The sequence below is a fragment of the Symphalangus syndactylus genome, chromosome 20 (assembly GCF_028878055.3).
Source record: "Symphalangus syndactylus isolate Jambi chromosome 20, NHGRI_mSymSyn1-v2.1_pri, whole genome shotgun sequence".
NCBI classification, from domain to species: Eukaryota; Metazoa; Chordata; class Mammalia; order Primates; family Hylobatidae; genus Symphalangus; species Symphalangus syndactylus.
The window spans coordinates 47,939,072-47,954,099 of NC_072442.2; the positions used below are offsets into that span (position 1 = coordinate 47,939,072).

At 40.3% G+C, this 15,028-nt stretch overlaps 1 protein-coding gene and 1 pseudogene across 6 annotated transcripts in view; both read left to right on the forward strand.

Annotated features, from left to right (window-relative positions):
* Positions 1-1,431: 1,431 nt before the first annotated feature.
* Positions 1,432-15,028, forward strand: part of EFCAB3 (EF-hand calcium binding domain 3) — a 46,889-nt gene continuing 33,292 nt past the window's right edge. For 2 of the 6 annotated variants that reach the window (XM_055257559.2, XM_055257560.2), the window contains exons 1-4: positions 1,432-1,481; positions 2,408-2,512; positions 5,996-6,049; positions 10,137-10,187. In XM_055257559.2, the coding sequence (XP_055113534.1) occupies positions 2,479-2,512; positions 5,996-6,049; positions 10,137-10,187 (139 nt within the window). In that variant the 5' untranslated portion in view covers positions 1,432-1,481; positions 2,408-2,478. Of the gene's footprint in view, positions 1,482-2,407; positions 2,513-5,995; positions 6,050-10,136; positions 10,188-11,593; positions 12,952-13,273; positions 13,285-15,028 lie in introns of those variants that run through there. The other 4 variants (XM_055257561.2, XM_055257562.2, XM_063629324.1 and 1 more) reach the window with 4 other exon arrangements.
* Positions 12,599-14,526, forward strand: LOC129470521 (large ribosomal subunit protein P2-like; annotated as a pseudogene).

The window sequence follows — 15,028 nt, forward strand, 5'->3', positions numbered from 1 at the left end:
CTTCCTTCATATCCCACATGTAAATCTAGATTCATCAACACCTGTGAAAAGAAGGGAAAACCAAATTTTGAAAAAGAAATGTAGGTTCAAACTGAAAAATACATCCTGAATCCATCACTTGTCACCATCTCCACTATTGCAACCACAGCCCAAGCCACTGTCATCTCTTTACTGGGCCAGTGAAACAGGCTCCTGTCTGGTCTCCATTCCTCCAGTTTCCTTATCCTATCCACACCAGCCAGAGTGATCTTTTGGAAGCTGAAATCAGGTCAAGTTACTCCAGTTTTCCGAGGCCTCCAATGACATTGCATTGCAATCAAAGTAAAATCCAGACTTTATCATCATGCCCTACCAGGCCCTGCGTGATTTGGCCCCTGTCACACTGACCTTCTGTCTCTCGATCATGGCAAATTCATTCCCACCTTAGGACTATTGCACATGCTGTTCTTCTACTAGGAATGGTCTTCCCCCAATTCTTCACATGGCTACTCATTTCTCATCATTCAGCCTTAAACCCAAATAGACCTTCCTCTGAGAGGCCTTTCCTGACCTCCCTGTCTAAATCAATCCCATCCTCTATTACTCTTTATTATGTTGCTCTATAGCATCTTAATAGTACACCAAATTATCTTTTTTGTTTATATGTTTATTATCTGTCTCTCTCACTACATTGTACACTCCTTAAAAGCCAGAACTCTGTCACCTTGCCTACTTTTGTATCCCCAAAGCCTATCCAAGTGCCTGGCACCTAGAAGGTGATACATAAATAGCTGTTGATTAATTGGCTAAATAAAAGTACATAGGGTCAGAGTCATTTATCCTCTCCCTATGCTTAACTGTAACCAATCACTTCTTAATTTAGACCACTCTGGTGGTCTCTAACACAAAGAAAAACAAAAAATTTGATAGATTTGTCACAATTAAAGCTTTCTTTGTTTCTAAGATAACACTCTTATCTCTGAGGATAAGTCCATAAAATTCTAAGGAAAAATTTAAAGATAGTAAATTCTGGCTGGGCATGGTTGCTCACGCCTGTAATCCCAGCAGTTTGGGAGGCCAAGGTGGGTGGATCACTTGAGGTCAGGAGTTCAAGACCAGCCTGCCAACATGGTGAAACTCCATCTCTACTAAAAATACAAAAAATTAGTTGGGCATCGTGACGTGCACCTATAATCCCAGCTACTCGGGAGGCTAAGGCAGGAGAATCACTTGAACCCGGGAGGCAGAGGTTGCAGTGAGCTGGGATCATACCACTGCACTCTAGCCTGCACAACAGAGTGAGACTCCACCTCAAAAAATAAAAAAAAGAAAAAGATTACTGAATTCTTACGATCTTCATAACTTCAGAACTTCATACAGCATTAATGTTGAGGGTCTCAGTAACATCAGTTCATATGACTCTGAGGTATACTTCCCTTGCCTTACAGGTGAGACAGCAGTTGACCTGAATGACTTACTGGATGCTGTCAATTATATCAAGGGTGAGTTGCAAGCTATAATGGGAAGATGTTATAAGTAACATCTTAATATTTGCAATTAATGTTGGAGAAGAATATTTTCCATTCATAAGTGTTCAGATTTTTCATATAACATATGTTCCATTTTTGTGGATGCTGCTGAAGTTGAGTAAACAATAACTAATCTGTATTTATATATCAGTGCCCATACTAGTCTCCAAAATTTTCCGCAAAAGAGTTCTTCAAAGTAGTAATAGATATCAAGAGCCACAGAACTATTCATACCCTTTTCCCCACTAACCCCAGTCTTAGAAATTTATCCTTTAAAAATAGTTTTATTGAATAAAATGAAAAGTTTTCTGCCTAAGGACTTTCATTCTCAGAATCGTGAGAAAATTGAAACTGATTAGAAATATCTAACCATACAGGAATTACTACATAAACCATGGTATGTCAGTTTAATGAGATAACATGTTAAAATGCTAACTGTAAAGATTATATGGCAACTTGGAAACATGTTTATGAAGGAATGATTTTAGGTTGGAAAAGCAAAATATGGAATTGTACATATATTAGATTTCCACACTGTAAAAGTACAGTCTTATTGCCAAGACCAAAATGGAATATCAAAAACTAAAAACGGTTCCTGTGTTAGAGTGATGGAATTCTATCTTTCCCCGTTACATTAATCTGTAATGTTGTTACATAAAACTAAGTCCCTATATGTATTTTAATGTGCTGTGGATATTGCAACAACCCACCAGTCAATTCCTAACCCTTGGTTACTTTCTTCTTTGTAGCCACTTTCTGATTCTTTCAATCAGAATTAAAGATTTTTGTTTCTGATTCTCCTATTCTGGATGATAATGTATATAAGCACAGATAGTGTTCTTTGTCCTTTGCAAATAATTCTGTAATATTTCTGCAATTCGTTTCTCACCCTTTCTAAGGAGAGGTGATTGATGTCCAGAACTTAGACAACTTTCTAGCAAGCGAAGGGATTGAGCTCACAGAAGGAGAAATGAAGGAGTTGATGCCTCATTTGACATTTAACGGTGAGATGTATGTTTTATAATTATGTTGCCTTCTTAGAAGTGTATTTTGGGGCTGGGCATGGTGATTCACGCCTGTAATCCCAGCACTTTGAGATGCCGAGGCGGGTGGATCACCTGAGGTCAGGAGTTCGATACCAGCCTGACCAACACAATGGAACCTCGTCTTTACTAAAAATACAAAAAATTAACTGGGCATGGTGGCGGGCACCTGTAATCCCAGCTACTCAGCAGGCTGAGGCAAGAGAATCGCTTGAACTCAGGAGGGGGAGGTTGCAATGAGCTGAGATTGTGCCATTGCACTCCAGCCTGGGCAACAAAAGCGAAACTCTGTCTCAAAAAAAAAAAAAAAAAAGAAGAAGTGTATTTTTGTCATCCTGTACATAACATCCTCAGAAATGATCCTTATCTTTGTAACACCTAGAACATAGCTTCCCAAACTTAAATGTGCATATGAATCACTTGGTCATCTTGTTAAAATGCAGATTTGGGGGCCAGACATGGTGGCTCACACCTATAATTCCAGTGCTTTGGAAGGCTGAGGCAAGAGGATCTCTTGAGGCCAAAAGCTCAAGATCAGTCTGAGCAATAGACTGAAACCCTGTCTCTACAAAAAAAAATTTTTAATTATCCAGGCGTGATGGCACATGCCTATAGTCCTAGCTAATTGGGAGGCTGAGGCAGGACAATCACTTGAGCCCAGGAATTCGAGATTGCAATGAGCTATGATTGCACCATGCATTCCAGCCTGGGCAACAGGGCAAGACCCTGTCTCCTTAAAAAAAGGAAAAAAAAAAAAAGCAGATTTTGGTTCAAGAATAGGGTAGAGCCTGAGATTCTGCCTTCCTAACACGCTCTCAGATGATGCCAATGATGCTGGTGCACGAGCCACCTTTTGCCTATCAGAGACCTAAAAGATGAAAAAAAGACATGATATGTTAAGATTGTGCCTGACTTGCCAGGCACAGTGGCTCACACCCGTAATCCCAACACTTTGGGAGGCCGAGGCAGGTGGATCACCTGAGGTCAGGAGTTTGAGACCAGCCTGACCAACATGGTGAAACCCCGTCTCTACTAAAAATAAAAAAAAATTAGCTGGGCTTGATGGCGCACATCTGTAATCCCAGCTACTCAGGAGGCTGAGGCAGGAGAATCACTTGAACCCGGGATGGGGAGGTTGCAGTGAGCCAAGATTGCGCCACTGCACTCCAGCCTGGTGACAGAGTAAGACTCCGTCTCAAAAAAAAAAAAAAAAAAAAAGATTGTGCATGACTTTCATTTCTTAAATCACAAATACAACCAATATGCTAAGTTGTGCCTGACGGTATGATTCCAGCCTGAAAAATAAGGAAAAATATTACAGCGAGTGAAACTAGAAAATAAAATGAGTATTAGGAAGAGGTACACAGGGGAAGGAGGGGGAATTTGGGGTTGTTTGTTTATTGAAATTTTATTATTGTTTATTGAGTCTATTTACATGGCTTACTCACTGGCCCTTGTGCTATATAAATACTTTTTTATTTCTACCACTTTCTTTTTTGTTCTGATATCCTAAAAAAGATATTCTAAGTGCATCGGAGGATAGCGTTTCTTACTATAATGCTTCAGTGATGTTGTCAGAGAGTTTCTATTCAGCCTGGCCTTGAATTTAAAAGAGTATATTGATTTATTCAACCAACAAATATTTATTGGTCACTGAATATGTCAGGCCCTATACTAGGTACTAGGAATACAAGGATGAAGAAAGGAGACATACTTCGCTTTCTCTACAAAGCCCAACTGAAAGTAGACGAGACACTGAACCGTTAGGTTTTTCAAATCATGGTTTTATAGCAATAAATTTGAACCAATCCATTGCAAGCATATCTCCATGTTCCGTTCTCTCTAGTTTTTCATTTCTTCCTTTTCACCTATATTTTCTTCCTCTTCTCTCTTCAGTTGAAGAGATTTTGTTTTTTGTTTTGGGGACAGGGTCTGGCCCTGTCACCCAGGCTGGAGTGCAATGGCGTGTTATCAGCTCCTGGGCTCAACCTTGCAACCTCCGTCTCCTGGGTTCAAGCTGTCCTCCTACCTCAGCCTTCCAAGAAGCTGGGACTACAGGCACACACCACCATGCCCAGCTAATTTTTGTATTTTTTGTAGAAACGGGGTACCACTGTGTTGCCCAGGCTGGTCTCCAACTCCTGGGTTCAAGTGATACACCTGCCTCAGCCTCCCAAAGTGCTGGAATTACAGGCATGAGCTACTGCACCCGGCCAGTTGAAGAGATTCTTTACAACCCTTCTAAATCCACTACTCTTGACCTCATCTACTCTCTTTTCAAAAATTACTGCTTTAATAATTCCTTTCCAACATATTCAGTTTCATTTATCTCTCTGTATCCTGCCTCTAAAAAGTCAGATTGCCTTCAGATCAATCTTTACATAGCGATGGTCAGAAGCCTTCATGACTCTTTCCTATGTTCCCAAAAAAGTCCAAACAAAACCCACTGCAACACAGCCCCCATGTACTTCTCAGCTTTCTCCTCCACTACTTCCAACATGTCATGCTCCAAACCAACTGAACTACCCACAGTTCCCTGAAAATACCTTGTTCCTTCTTATTTTTGTCCCTTTGATTAATACAATTTCCTAAAGCACAGAAAAGATGAACTGCTTTTTAAAAAGCAGAGATAGGGCCAGGCACAGTGGCTTAAGCCTGTAATCCCAGAACTTTGGGAGGCTGAAGTGGGTGGATTGCTTGAGACCAGGAGTTCGAGACCAGCCTGGCCAACCTGGCGAAACCCCATCTCACTAAAAATAAAAAAATTAGCTGGGCATGATGGCATATGCCTGTGATCCCAGCTACTTGGGAGTCTGAGGCACAAGAATCACTTGAACCCAGGAGGCAGAGGTTGCACTGAGCTGAGATCACGCCACTGCACTCCAGCCTGGGTGACAGAGTGAGACCCTGCCTCAAAAAAAAAAAAAAGTAGAAATAGGTATCTCTTTCGAAGACTCATCTTTGCCAGGCACAGTGGCTCACACTTGTAATCCCAACACTGGGAGGCCAAGGTGTGAGTATCACTTGAGGCCAGGAGTTCAAGACCAGACTGGGCAACATAGGGAGACCCCCCCATCTCTACCAAAAAAAAAAAAAAAATGTTTAATGAGCTGGGTGTGGTGGCACACACCTGCAGTCCCAGCTGCTCAGGAGGCTGAGGTGAGAGTATCGCTTGAGCCAGGGAGGTCAAGGTTGCAATGAGCCATAATCACGCCATGCACTCCAGCCTGAAGGACAGAGCCAGACAGAGCCAAAGCAAAAGTTCATCTTTTTTTTCCCATCATATTCACCTGACAGAAAAATGAATCCAAATTCCAAAGCAAACCAATGTTTCTAGTTCTTCTAACTCATGGAAGAATTTCAGCCTATTATATTGTTTTTAATAATTTCACAACTGTTATGAATTTTTATGTGACTGCCTCTGTAAGCCAAAATGTTTTACAGGAAATGGAAAGATTAATGTTAATTCAGTAATGGAGGGCCTGAAGAAGTTTAAACGTAAGTGAAAATTAATGATACAATATAAAATTGTAATCTGGTGCTATATGTGTATTTTTATCTGTGTTTTCTTGGTTATAAAAGTAATATATGTTCATTATAGAAAATTTCTATGTTTAGCAAATGAAAAGACAAAAAAGGAAATTTTAATAATTCTTAATTCTGTCCTCCAATGATAGTCCATAATTTTATCACCACAATTTTTTTCCTTATGCATACATAATTTCTGTGCATTTTTATCCATGTCCAATGTATTTACATTCCATTTTCTTACTCATATTAAAATCTTACTTTTTTATAAATATAGCTAGGCCGGGCACGGTGGCTCATGCCTGTAATCCCAGCACTTTGGGAGGCCGAGGCAGGTGGATCACCTGAGGTCAGGAGTTTGAGACCAGCCTGACCAACATGGTCATCTCTACTAAAAATACAAAAATTAACTGGGCGTCATGGTGCGCGCCTGTAGTCCCAGCTACTCGGGAGGCTGAGGCAGGAGAATCGCTTGAACCTGGAAGGCGGAGGTTGCAGTGAGCCAAGATTGTGCCATTACACTCCAGCCTGGGCAACATAGACTCCATCTCAAAAAATAAATAAATAAATAAAGCTAATAATCTAAAGTTCCTTTCTGGATGCCTCTGAAATTTAATACATAATCTCAGTACTTTTTGCCTGTAGGCCCCTTATATTTAATTATTTCTAAAATAAGTTTCTTATTGCCAAAATGCCATGTTCCAAATGAATGAGAGATTTGAACGTTATGCTGTGAAATTATCAACAGAGGCAAGGTAAAACTTGTCTCTGCCCTCTTCCCACACAGGTGCAACCTCAATCTTTAATTCATTTTTAAGTAATCTTGATTTATTCTCTGCATCTGCATTCCTAACAAGTGCAATAAAAAAGAAATTTGCTGTGTCTCTGCAAGCCTGACTGTGTTTCAAAAAGGAGGATGTTGCAGGGCATGGTGGCTCATTTCTGTAATCCCAACAGTTTGGGAGGCCAAGACAGGCAGATTGCCTGAGGCCGGGAATTGGAGAGCAGCCTGGGCAACATGGCAAAACCCCATCTCTACACAAAATTACAAAAATTAGCCATGTGTGGTGGCATACACCTGTAGTTCCAGCTACTCAGGAGGCTGAGGTCAGAGAATTGCTTGAGCCCAGGAGGTTGAAGCTGCAGTGAACTGTGATTGCACCACTGCACTCCAGCCTCGATGATAGAGTGAGACCTTGTCTGTAAAAAGAAATAAAAAAGGAAGATGTAAGCATAATTTAAGGTATGTTATGCAAGTATCCACAAAATGAATTTTAATAGAAAATAAATTTAAATTCTGGGTACCCATACCTAATATTTCCAAATTAGTCCTGTTGCATTTTATTTGTAAAAGAAAAAATATATGCCTTTTAATAAGTCCAGTCTATCCCATCTATTGCTGCTTTTGTTGTTGGTGCCAGAAAACTTTCAGGAATGTTCACTTGTTAGTTTTTATCCCCAGCATTTAAAATCAATCTGCCAACTGGAGATACTGGAAACCATCTCCCATGGCCATGTATAAGTTCTATGTTCACCAATAAGTATTTTTTGAGCACCCAGACACTGTTCAAGAAAGTTTAGCAATGAACAAAAGATAAAGCAAGGTTCCCACTCTCACAAAAGCTTAGTTTTTGAGTACACCGTATATGCTCAATAAATACTTGTTGATTACCTGATAGAGGTTCTAGTCTCCTGCTTTCAGATAATTGAAGATTCACTAACCGAAGCGGCTGTATCAAGGTCATTCTTAAGATAATCTCTCCTAGCTGGGCAACTCAGAACAAACAGTTCTGTAAAACTAACAACCCCAGGTAACATAGGCGAGTCACCCATATCAGAATTGGCTCTTAACCATTTATAAAGCCAGGAAGGCACAACACTTCAGATCTCTTTGCTTACTTTTCTATCATTCTTCTTTCTCCTCTCCACTTCTTCTTTTATCCTCTTTTATTGTCTTCTCCATATCTCTAAAAATATATTTTTTTCTTTTGCTCCAGCTTCCCCTTGTTTTTCTAGTGCTATTCTTTCTTTTTCTTCCAGTCTCTTTATCAAACATATACATTTCACATGGCTACCCAGCTTGCCCACATGTTTTCTTCACTTCATAAGCCCCAATCCACCTGCTGCCACTGAAACATATTTTATTCTGTGAAGTCTACAGTGCCTTAAAGGGTATTTAGGTGTTTTAAAGTATGTTTCATATTTTTAGAAATTTCAAATACTGGTTTCTATTTCAAAGGTTCACTCAATAATACTACATTTTCACTTATAAAGTTTTCTTTGGCTGGGCACGGTGGCTCACGCCTGTAATCTCAGTACTTTGGGAGGCCGAGGCAGGTGGATCACTTGAGGTCAGGGATTAGAGACTAGCCTGGCCAACGTAGTGAAACCCCGTCTCTACAAAAATACAAAAATTAGCCAGGTTTGGTGGCACACTCCCAGCTACTTGGGAGGCTGAGACAGGAGAATCGCTTGAACCTGGGAGGCAGAGGTTCCAGTAAGCCTAGATCGCACCACTGCACTCCAGCCTGGGTGACAGAGCAAGACTCTGCCTAAAAAAACTTTTAAAGAAAGTTTTCTTTATATAAGTATTAAGGGACAAATTTTATTTCTTAATGCCATATTAACACATTTACCTTCTAATATAGTACTGTGATTTAAGTCTTCACACTCAAATTTCAGATGACAGACATAGGCATAATGGCAATGGCATTTTTCACACTTAAATATTTTTTTCTCCCATTCCCATTTCACCATTTCTACTTTCTAAAGAATAAAGGTGAATTTCAGCTACCTAAGCATGATAACGTGGAAATAACATTCATACATGAACAACTTCAAGACCTGCTAAAATTTCTGTTATTTGATGGTGCACATTCAGAGCTTCACTCTGGCCTTCAGAGGCACTGGGGTTGTAAGGTTCCACATGAGAATTTATAAAACTGTACTTACTAGGGACACAGAGAAAGTCTAACATACATTTAGAAAAAAAAGTTGCTATATAAAAATGAAGTCTGCTTCTTGTCATCTTCTAAGTCACATTCTCAACCAGAATGTTGCCACATGCAGTGTCTAAGAATGGCATAGGGTGCCTCTAGCAAACTAATATCCAGGAAGGGAAAAGAGCCAAGCAATAGAGAGAGAGAGAGTGTGACAGATCAGAGGCAGGGAAAGAAAAGGTGCTTCATAGGTGTAGGTTTTTCTGAATTCTACAGATTATGTGTTTTATATTAGAATTAATCCTTTCCCCATAGGAAAGATATTTCTTCTTTATATGTATTGCTTTCTGCATTATATATTACCTTATATAGCCTCTATAACCTAAAGGGATCACCAAATATTTTCCATGTTTCCATGTTTCATCATCTGCCATGGACCTTTTTTGATATTAAAATAATACATTATTGGTTTATCTGGCCAGGTCAAACCAAACCAAATATAGGAAACTGAGTTATTATAGCCACACTTTTTTCCTGAGTATTAATCTTCTCATGCTTAGAAAACAAAACTACCCCACATTTTTAGAGGAAAGAAAAGAAAAAGAGTTAAATCTGTACTATTAAGGTTTTGGTTGGTTGTTGTTCTGGCCATAGAAAGGGGTGGGGTGAAGGAAGATTTTGCAGTTAGTTAATTATACCCACATATTTGATAGGATAATTCACTAGAAAAAAATATCTATCTCATTAAAAGGTATCTAATTAGTCAATACCTTCCTAAACAAAGCATTCATGAAAATGAAGTGGGTAACAGATCATCTTCCTCCTGAATCAACAGATTTTCAAAGTCATTCCACTTCTTTACATCCTAAAAGATGATAAATGAATAGTCTTGATTTCAATGCTGACACTATAGTGCTTTTCAATTTTTGCTTTTGGAGTACAATACATTAAGGCACCAAAAGAAACAATATGAATGAAGATGGATATCCCATATAACCTTGACATTTTCTTAATTTTTCACTCATCTGGGGAAAAAAATAAGATAAATTATGCCCTCCTAGTCTACTTTCCATAACTTCAGAATTCATGTAATTTTGATTCTTAATCTTGTCTTTAAGCAAAAGGAATGGTGACTCTGCATAAGTTGAAAACTGCAAATGATATTAAAGGTGAGTGTGAAAGCTGATGTGAAGCCATTGTAAAGATGGGGCTTAATACTTTGACTTACATTTTTTAATACCTTAGTTACTTTCCCTAATTGTCTTGTCAGTTTCTATCCTCCATCTACTTGTCCATAAAGTGAATGAACACCGTTATCTCTCCAACTGTCTAAGTTCCTTGTACCTTTACAGTCCACACCACACTGAATCACATGTGATTATCAAGTATTTTATATTCTTTTCTAATGCTCCATTTGTGATTTTTTTTTAACCTCTAAGAACACTGTAGCCTATTTGGTATCACAGTGCAATTTACAAAGCAGGTGTTCCTGACTCTGCCATTAAGGAAATTAATTCAGTTCATTGGGCTTTAGTGTCCTGAGCAGTAAAATAAAATGGGTGAAGACCTGGAGCATTGGCTCACACCTGTAATCCTAGAGCCTTGGGAGGCGGAGGCAGGAAGATCACTTGAAGCCAGGAGTATGAGTCCAGCCCTGGAAACTCAGCGAGGCCCCCTCTCTATAAAAAATTTTAAAATTAATCAGATATAGTGGCACTTGCCTACTGTAGTGCTAGCTACTCGGGAGGCTGAGTGGAAGGATCACTTGAGCCCAGGAATTGGAGGCTGCATTGAGCCATCACTGCACCACCGCACTTCAGCCTCAGCTAACAAAGAAAGAACTTGTCTCTTCTGAAAAAAAAATGAAATGGGCATGGACACAGGGAGGGGAACATCATACACTGGGGCCTGTTGGGGGGTAGGGGGGTGGGGGGCTAGGGGAGAGATAGCATTAGGAGAAATACCTCATGTAGATTACAGGTTGATGGGTGCAGCAAACCCCCATGGCACGTGTATACCTATGTAACAAACCTGCACGTTCTGCACGTGTGTCCCAGAACTTAAAGTATAATAAAAAAAAATGTGGTGGGTTGGGGGCAGAATTAGGTTGATGATCTATTAGTTATCTTTCAGCTTTAAAATTCCAGGACTAAATTCTGTGGCTGAAAGGACATTATCAATAAAGTAAAAAGACAACCCACAGAATAGGGAAAAATATTTGTGAATTATGTAATTGATAAGGATCTAGTCTCCAAAATAAAGAATGCTGTAATGCAACAATAAGGCTGGGCATGGTAGCTCACGCCTGTAATCCCAGCACTTTGGGAGGCCAAGGAGATTGCTGGGGGCCAGGCTTTTGAGACCAGCCTGGGCAACATAGTGAAACCCCATCTCTACCAAAAATACAAAAAATTAGCTGGGCACGGTGGCCTGCACCTTGTAGTCCCAGCTACTGGGGAGGCTGAGGTGGAAGACTCACTTGAGCCCAGGAGGTCGAGACTGCAGTGGACCATGATCCTGCTACTGCACTCAACCCTGGGCAACATAGTGAGACCTCACCAAAAAAAAAAAAAAAATCTAAGTAAGTAGTCTTTAATATAGTAGGCTCTTAGTAAATAATTGTTGAAGTAATTTATAAATTAAGCTTTCCCTTTCTTTCCTTGTGTGTTCCTGTCCAGAATGGGAGGCAGTGTACCAAGCTTAAAAAGATTAGGTTAAAGTCAAATTATGCTCATAATGAACAAATCCCCCTGAGCAGGAATAGGAAACCTCTAGAATTGCTGCAAGTGATACCTGAAGCACTTTTAGGGGCCCAGCTATGTAACTAGCTAAGCCTTGGGTGCCAGAGATATCTGTACTTAGCCATGATAGACTAAAGACACTCCTAACTCCTGCACTAGAGTATTTACAATGCCATGAGACATGTCAGATCATGAATACCTTGGTTTCTGCTTAAAACAATCTTTTCTGTAATTGTTCTTTTCAAAGGACTTTTCCCAAGAATACTAAAGACTACAAGCCTGTGAGAGTTTTTTTGCCTCTCTTTCTAGACTTAAACAATTAATGAAATGATTCTTAATCACATTCAGTGAAGGCAGCTGAGTAAAATGTTTTAATTGAACAACTTTCAACTGACTGATGAAGACTTTCTCTTTTTTTTTTTGAGACAAAAGTCTCGCTCTGTCACCCAGGCTGGAGTGCAGGGGCGTGATCTCAGTTCACCGCAACCTCTGCCTACTGAGTTCAAGCAATTCTCCTGCCTCAGCCTCCTGAGTAGCTGGGATTACAGGTGTGCACCACCACACCCAGCTAATTTTTGTATTTTTAATAGAGATGAGGGTTTCATCATTTGGCCAGGCTGGTTTCAAACTCCTGACCTCAGGTGATCTGCCCACCTCAGCCCCCCAAAGTGCTGGGATCACAGTCATGAGCCACCACGCCCAGCCTGATAAAGAGATTAACATGAAAATATATTAATATAGAACTTGAAACAAAAATTATCCCCCTTCCCTGAAATCCCAACAGTGTCAAAATGTTCAGATTTTATAAATCACACCCTCATATACACCAAGGGTGCTGAATGAACCACACTGAAAACACACTTGCTGTAAGGTTGGAAGGAGCTCCTGGGTGATTCTCTCCCTGGGCTTGAGCCTGAGCAGTTACTGAGGTCACAGTTGTGTGATGGAACAAACCCTTTATTGGATTCCTGATCTGATTGAAGCCCAGAAGTGGTAGGTAGCACAGCTTAAAAGTAGGTAAATATCATGATTTTGTAGGATTCTATGCTAAGTCCTTTTTTACAAATCTATTATCTATGAGAATTGAAGGTATTTTTTTTAAAGAAATGATTATTTTGAGGTATGGGGATGATTTCACAGCACCTTTCAAGTGCCTGAATTGTTGAGCCATTCTGGAGTTCCCAGCTCTGTGGTAGGTTTTCAGATTTTGAGAACTTGTAAACTGAGTTGTTTGGAAACAACTGCTTTCTGGGCTCTGAGGTGAAGGCCTGGGAAAATGGATCAAATTCTAACCGAACATTCAGGGACTTTTTTTCCTCATGGTTGAATAGTATTCAATTATCCATTATTCCTAAGTCAGCAACCTAGTTTTCTTGTCAGTGAACTATCAAATACACTCTACTTTTTTTTATTATTATTATACTTTAAGTTTTAGGGTACATGTGCACAATGTGCAGGTTTGTTACATATGTATACATGTGCCATGTTGGTGTGCTGCACCCATTAACTCGTCATTTAACATCAGGTATATCTCCTAATGCTGTCCCTCCCCGCTCCCCCCACCCCACAACAGGCCCCAGTGTGTGGCGTTCCCCTTCCTGTGTCCATGTGTTCTCATTGTTCAATTCCCACCTATGAGTGAGAACATGCGGTGTTTGGTTTTTTGTCCTTGCGATAGTTTGCTGAGAATGATGGTTTCCAGCTTCATCCATGTCCCTACAAAGGACATGAACTCATCATTTTTTATGGCTGCATAGTATTCCATGGTGTATATGTGCCACATTTTCTTAATCCAGTCTATCATTGTTGGACATTTGGCTTGGTTCAAAGAGCAACAAAGGGGGAAGCCCAGCCAACCCAGCTTCTGATCCATAAGCCCTGTTTCTCAAACTATGCCAAGTGGAAAGGCGACGGTAATTCACGAGTTCCTTCCAGGGTGTAGGGTATCAGAACTGCATTGTATCCCACCCCCATTCCTACTGTTAACCAAGACCACCTGGGCTTTTCCTCTCTGATTCCGCCGAGATCGCACGCATGGAGGCCTCGCTGCCGCCTCCATAGACGCCTGCCCCCAGTGCGCTTGGTCACCTCCCTCCTGCTGGCTGCCCTCGGGGGCAACACCTCCCTCAGCCCCAAAGACATCAAGAGGATCCTGGACAGCATAGGCATCGAGGCAGACGACGACTGGCTCAACAAGGTTATCAGTGAGCTGAATGGAAAAAGCATTGAAGACGTCATCGCCCAGGGTATTGGCAAGGTTGCCAGTGTACCTGCCGGTGGGGCTATGGCTGTCTCTGCTGCCCCAGGCTGTGCAGCTCCTGCTGCTGGTTCCACCCCTGCTGCAGCAGAGGAGAAGATGAGGAGGAGGAGGAGGAGGTGTCCAAAGAGTCAGACGATGACATGGGATTTGGTCTCTTTTATTAAATTCCTGCTCCCCTGCAAATAAAGCCTTTTTACACATCTAAAAACAAAAACAAACAAACAACAGTTGGTTCCCAAGAAGTGACAGGGCAGGGATGAGTCTCCCAAAAAGAAACCCTGGGAAAGTCTACTTACTACTAGGCAGGTATCTAAGATGTAAACAAGTAGGCAAATTTTATTCTTTGTCAATTATGATTTGAAAGCTCTACTGATTTCATAATAAAATAGCATCTTTAAATAACTTTTTCCATATATTTCCAGAATGCTCATTATCTGTGTCACATGGCACCATTTTTATTATTTAAGGTGTACAACTTGATGATTTGATATATGTATACATTGTTAAATAATCACCACAATCAATCTAATTAACATATTCATCACTTCACTGAGTTACTATTTGTGTGTGTGTGTGTGTGTGTGTAGTGAGAACACTTAGGATCTAATCTCTTAGCAAATTTCAGGTATACAGTACAGTAGTGTTATTACCTGTAGTCACCATGCTGTTCATTAGATCTTCAGAATTTATTCATCTTCAAACTTTGTATCACCGACATCTCCCCATATCTCCTTCCTCAACCACCATTCTACTCTCTGCTTCTATGAGTTTGACTATTTTAGATTATACATATTAGTTAGATCATATAGCGTTGGTCTTTCTGTGTCTGGCTTATTTCACTTAGCATTTATTTTTACATAGGATCAGAGTGACACTAATTGAAGGGGGAGCAGTGACAAGCAACTTTGCTTAGAAATCTGGGAACAATGAAGGGGACTTTCCACATGGCATTCCAACTTTATGCATACCTCTAACTTGAGTTTGCATCTATTACCATTCCTTGAGGCCC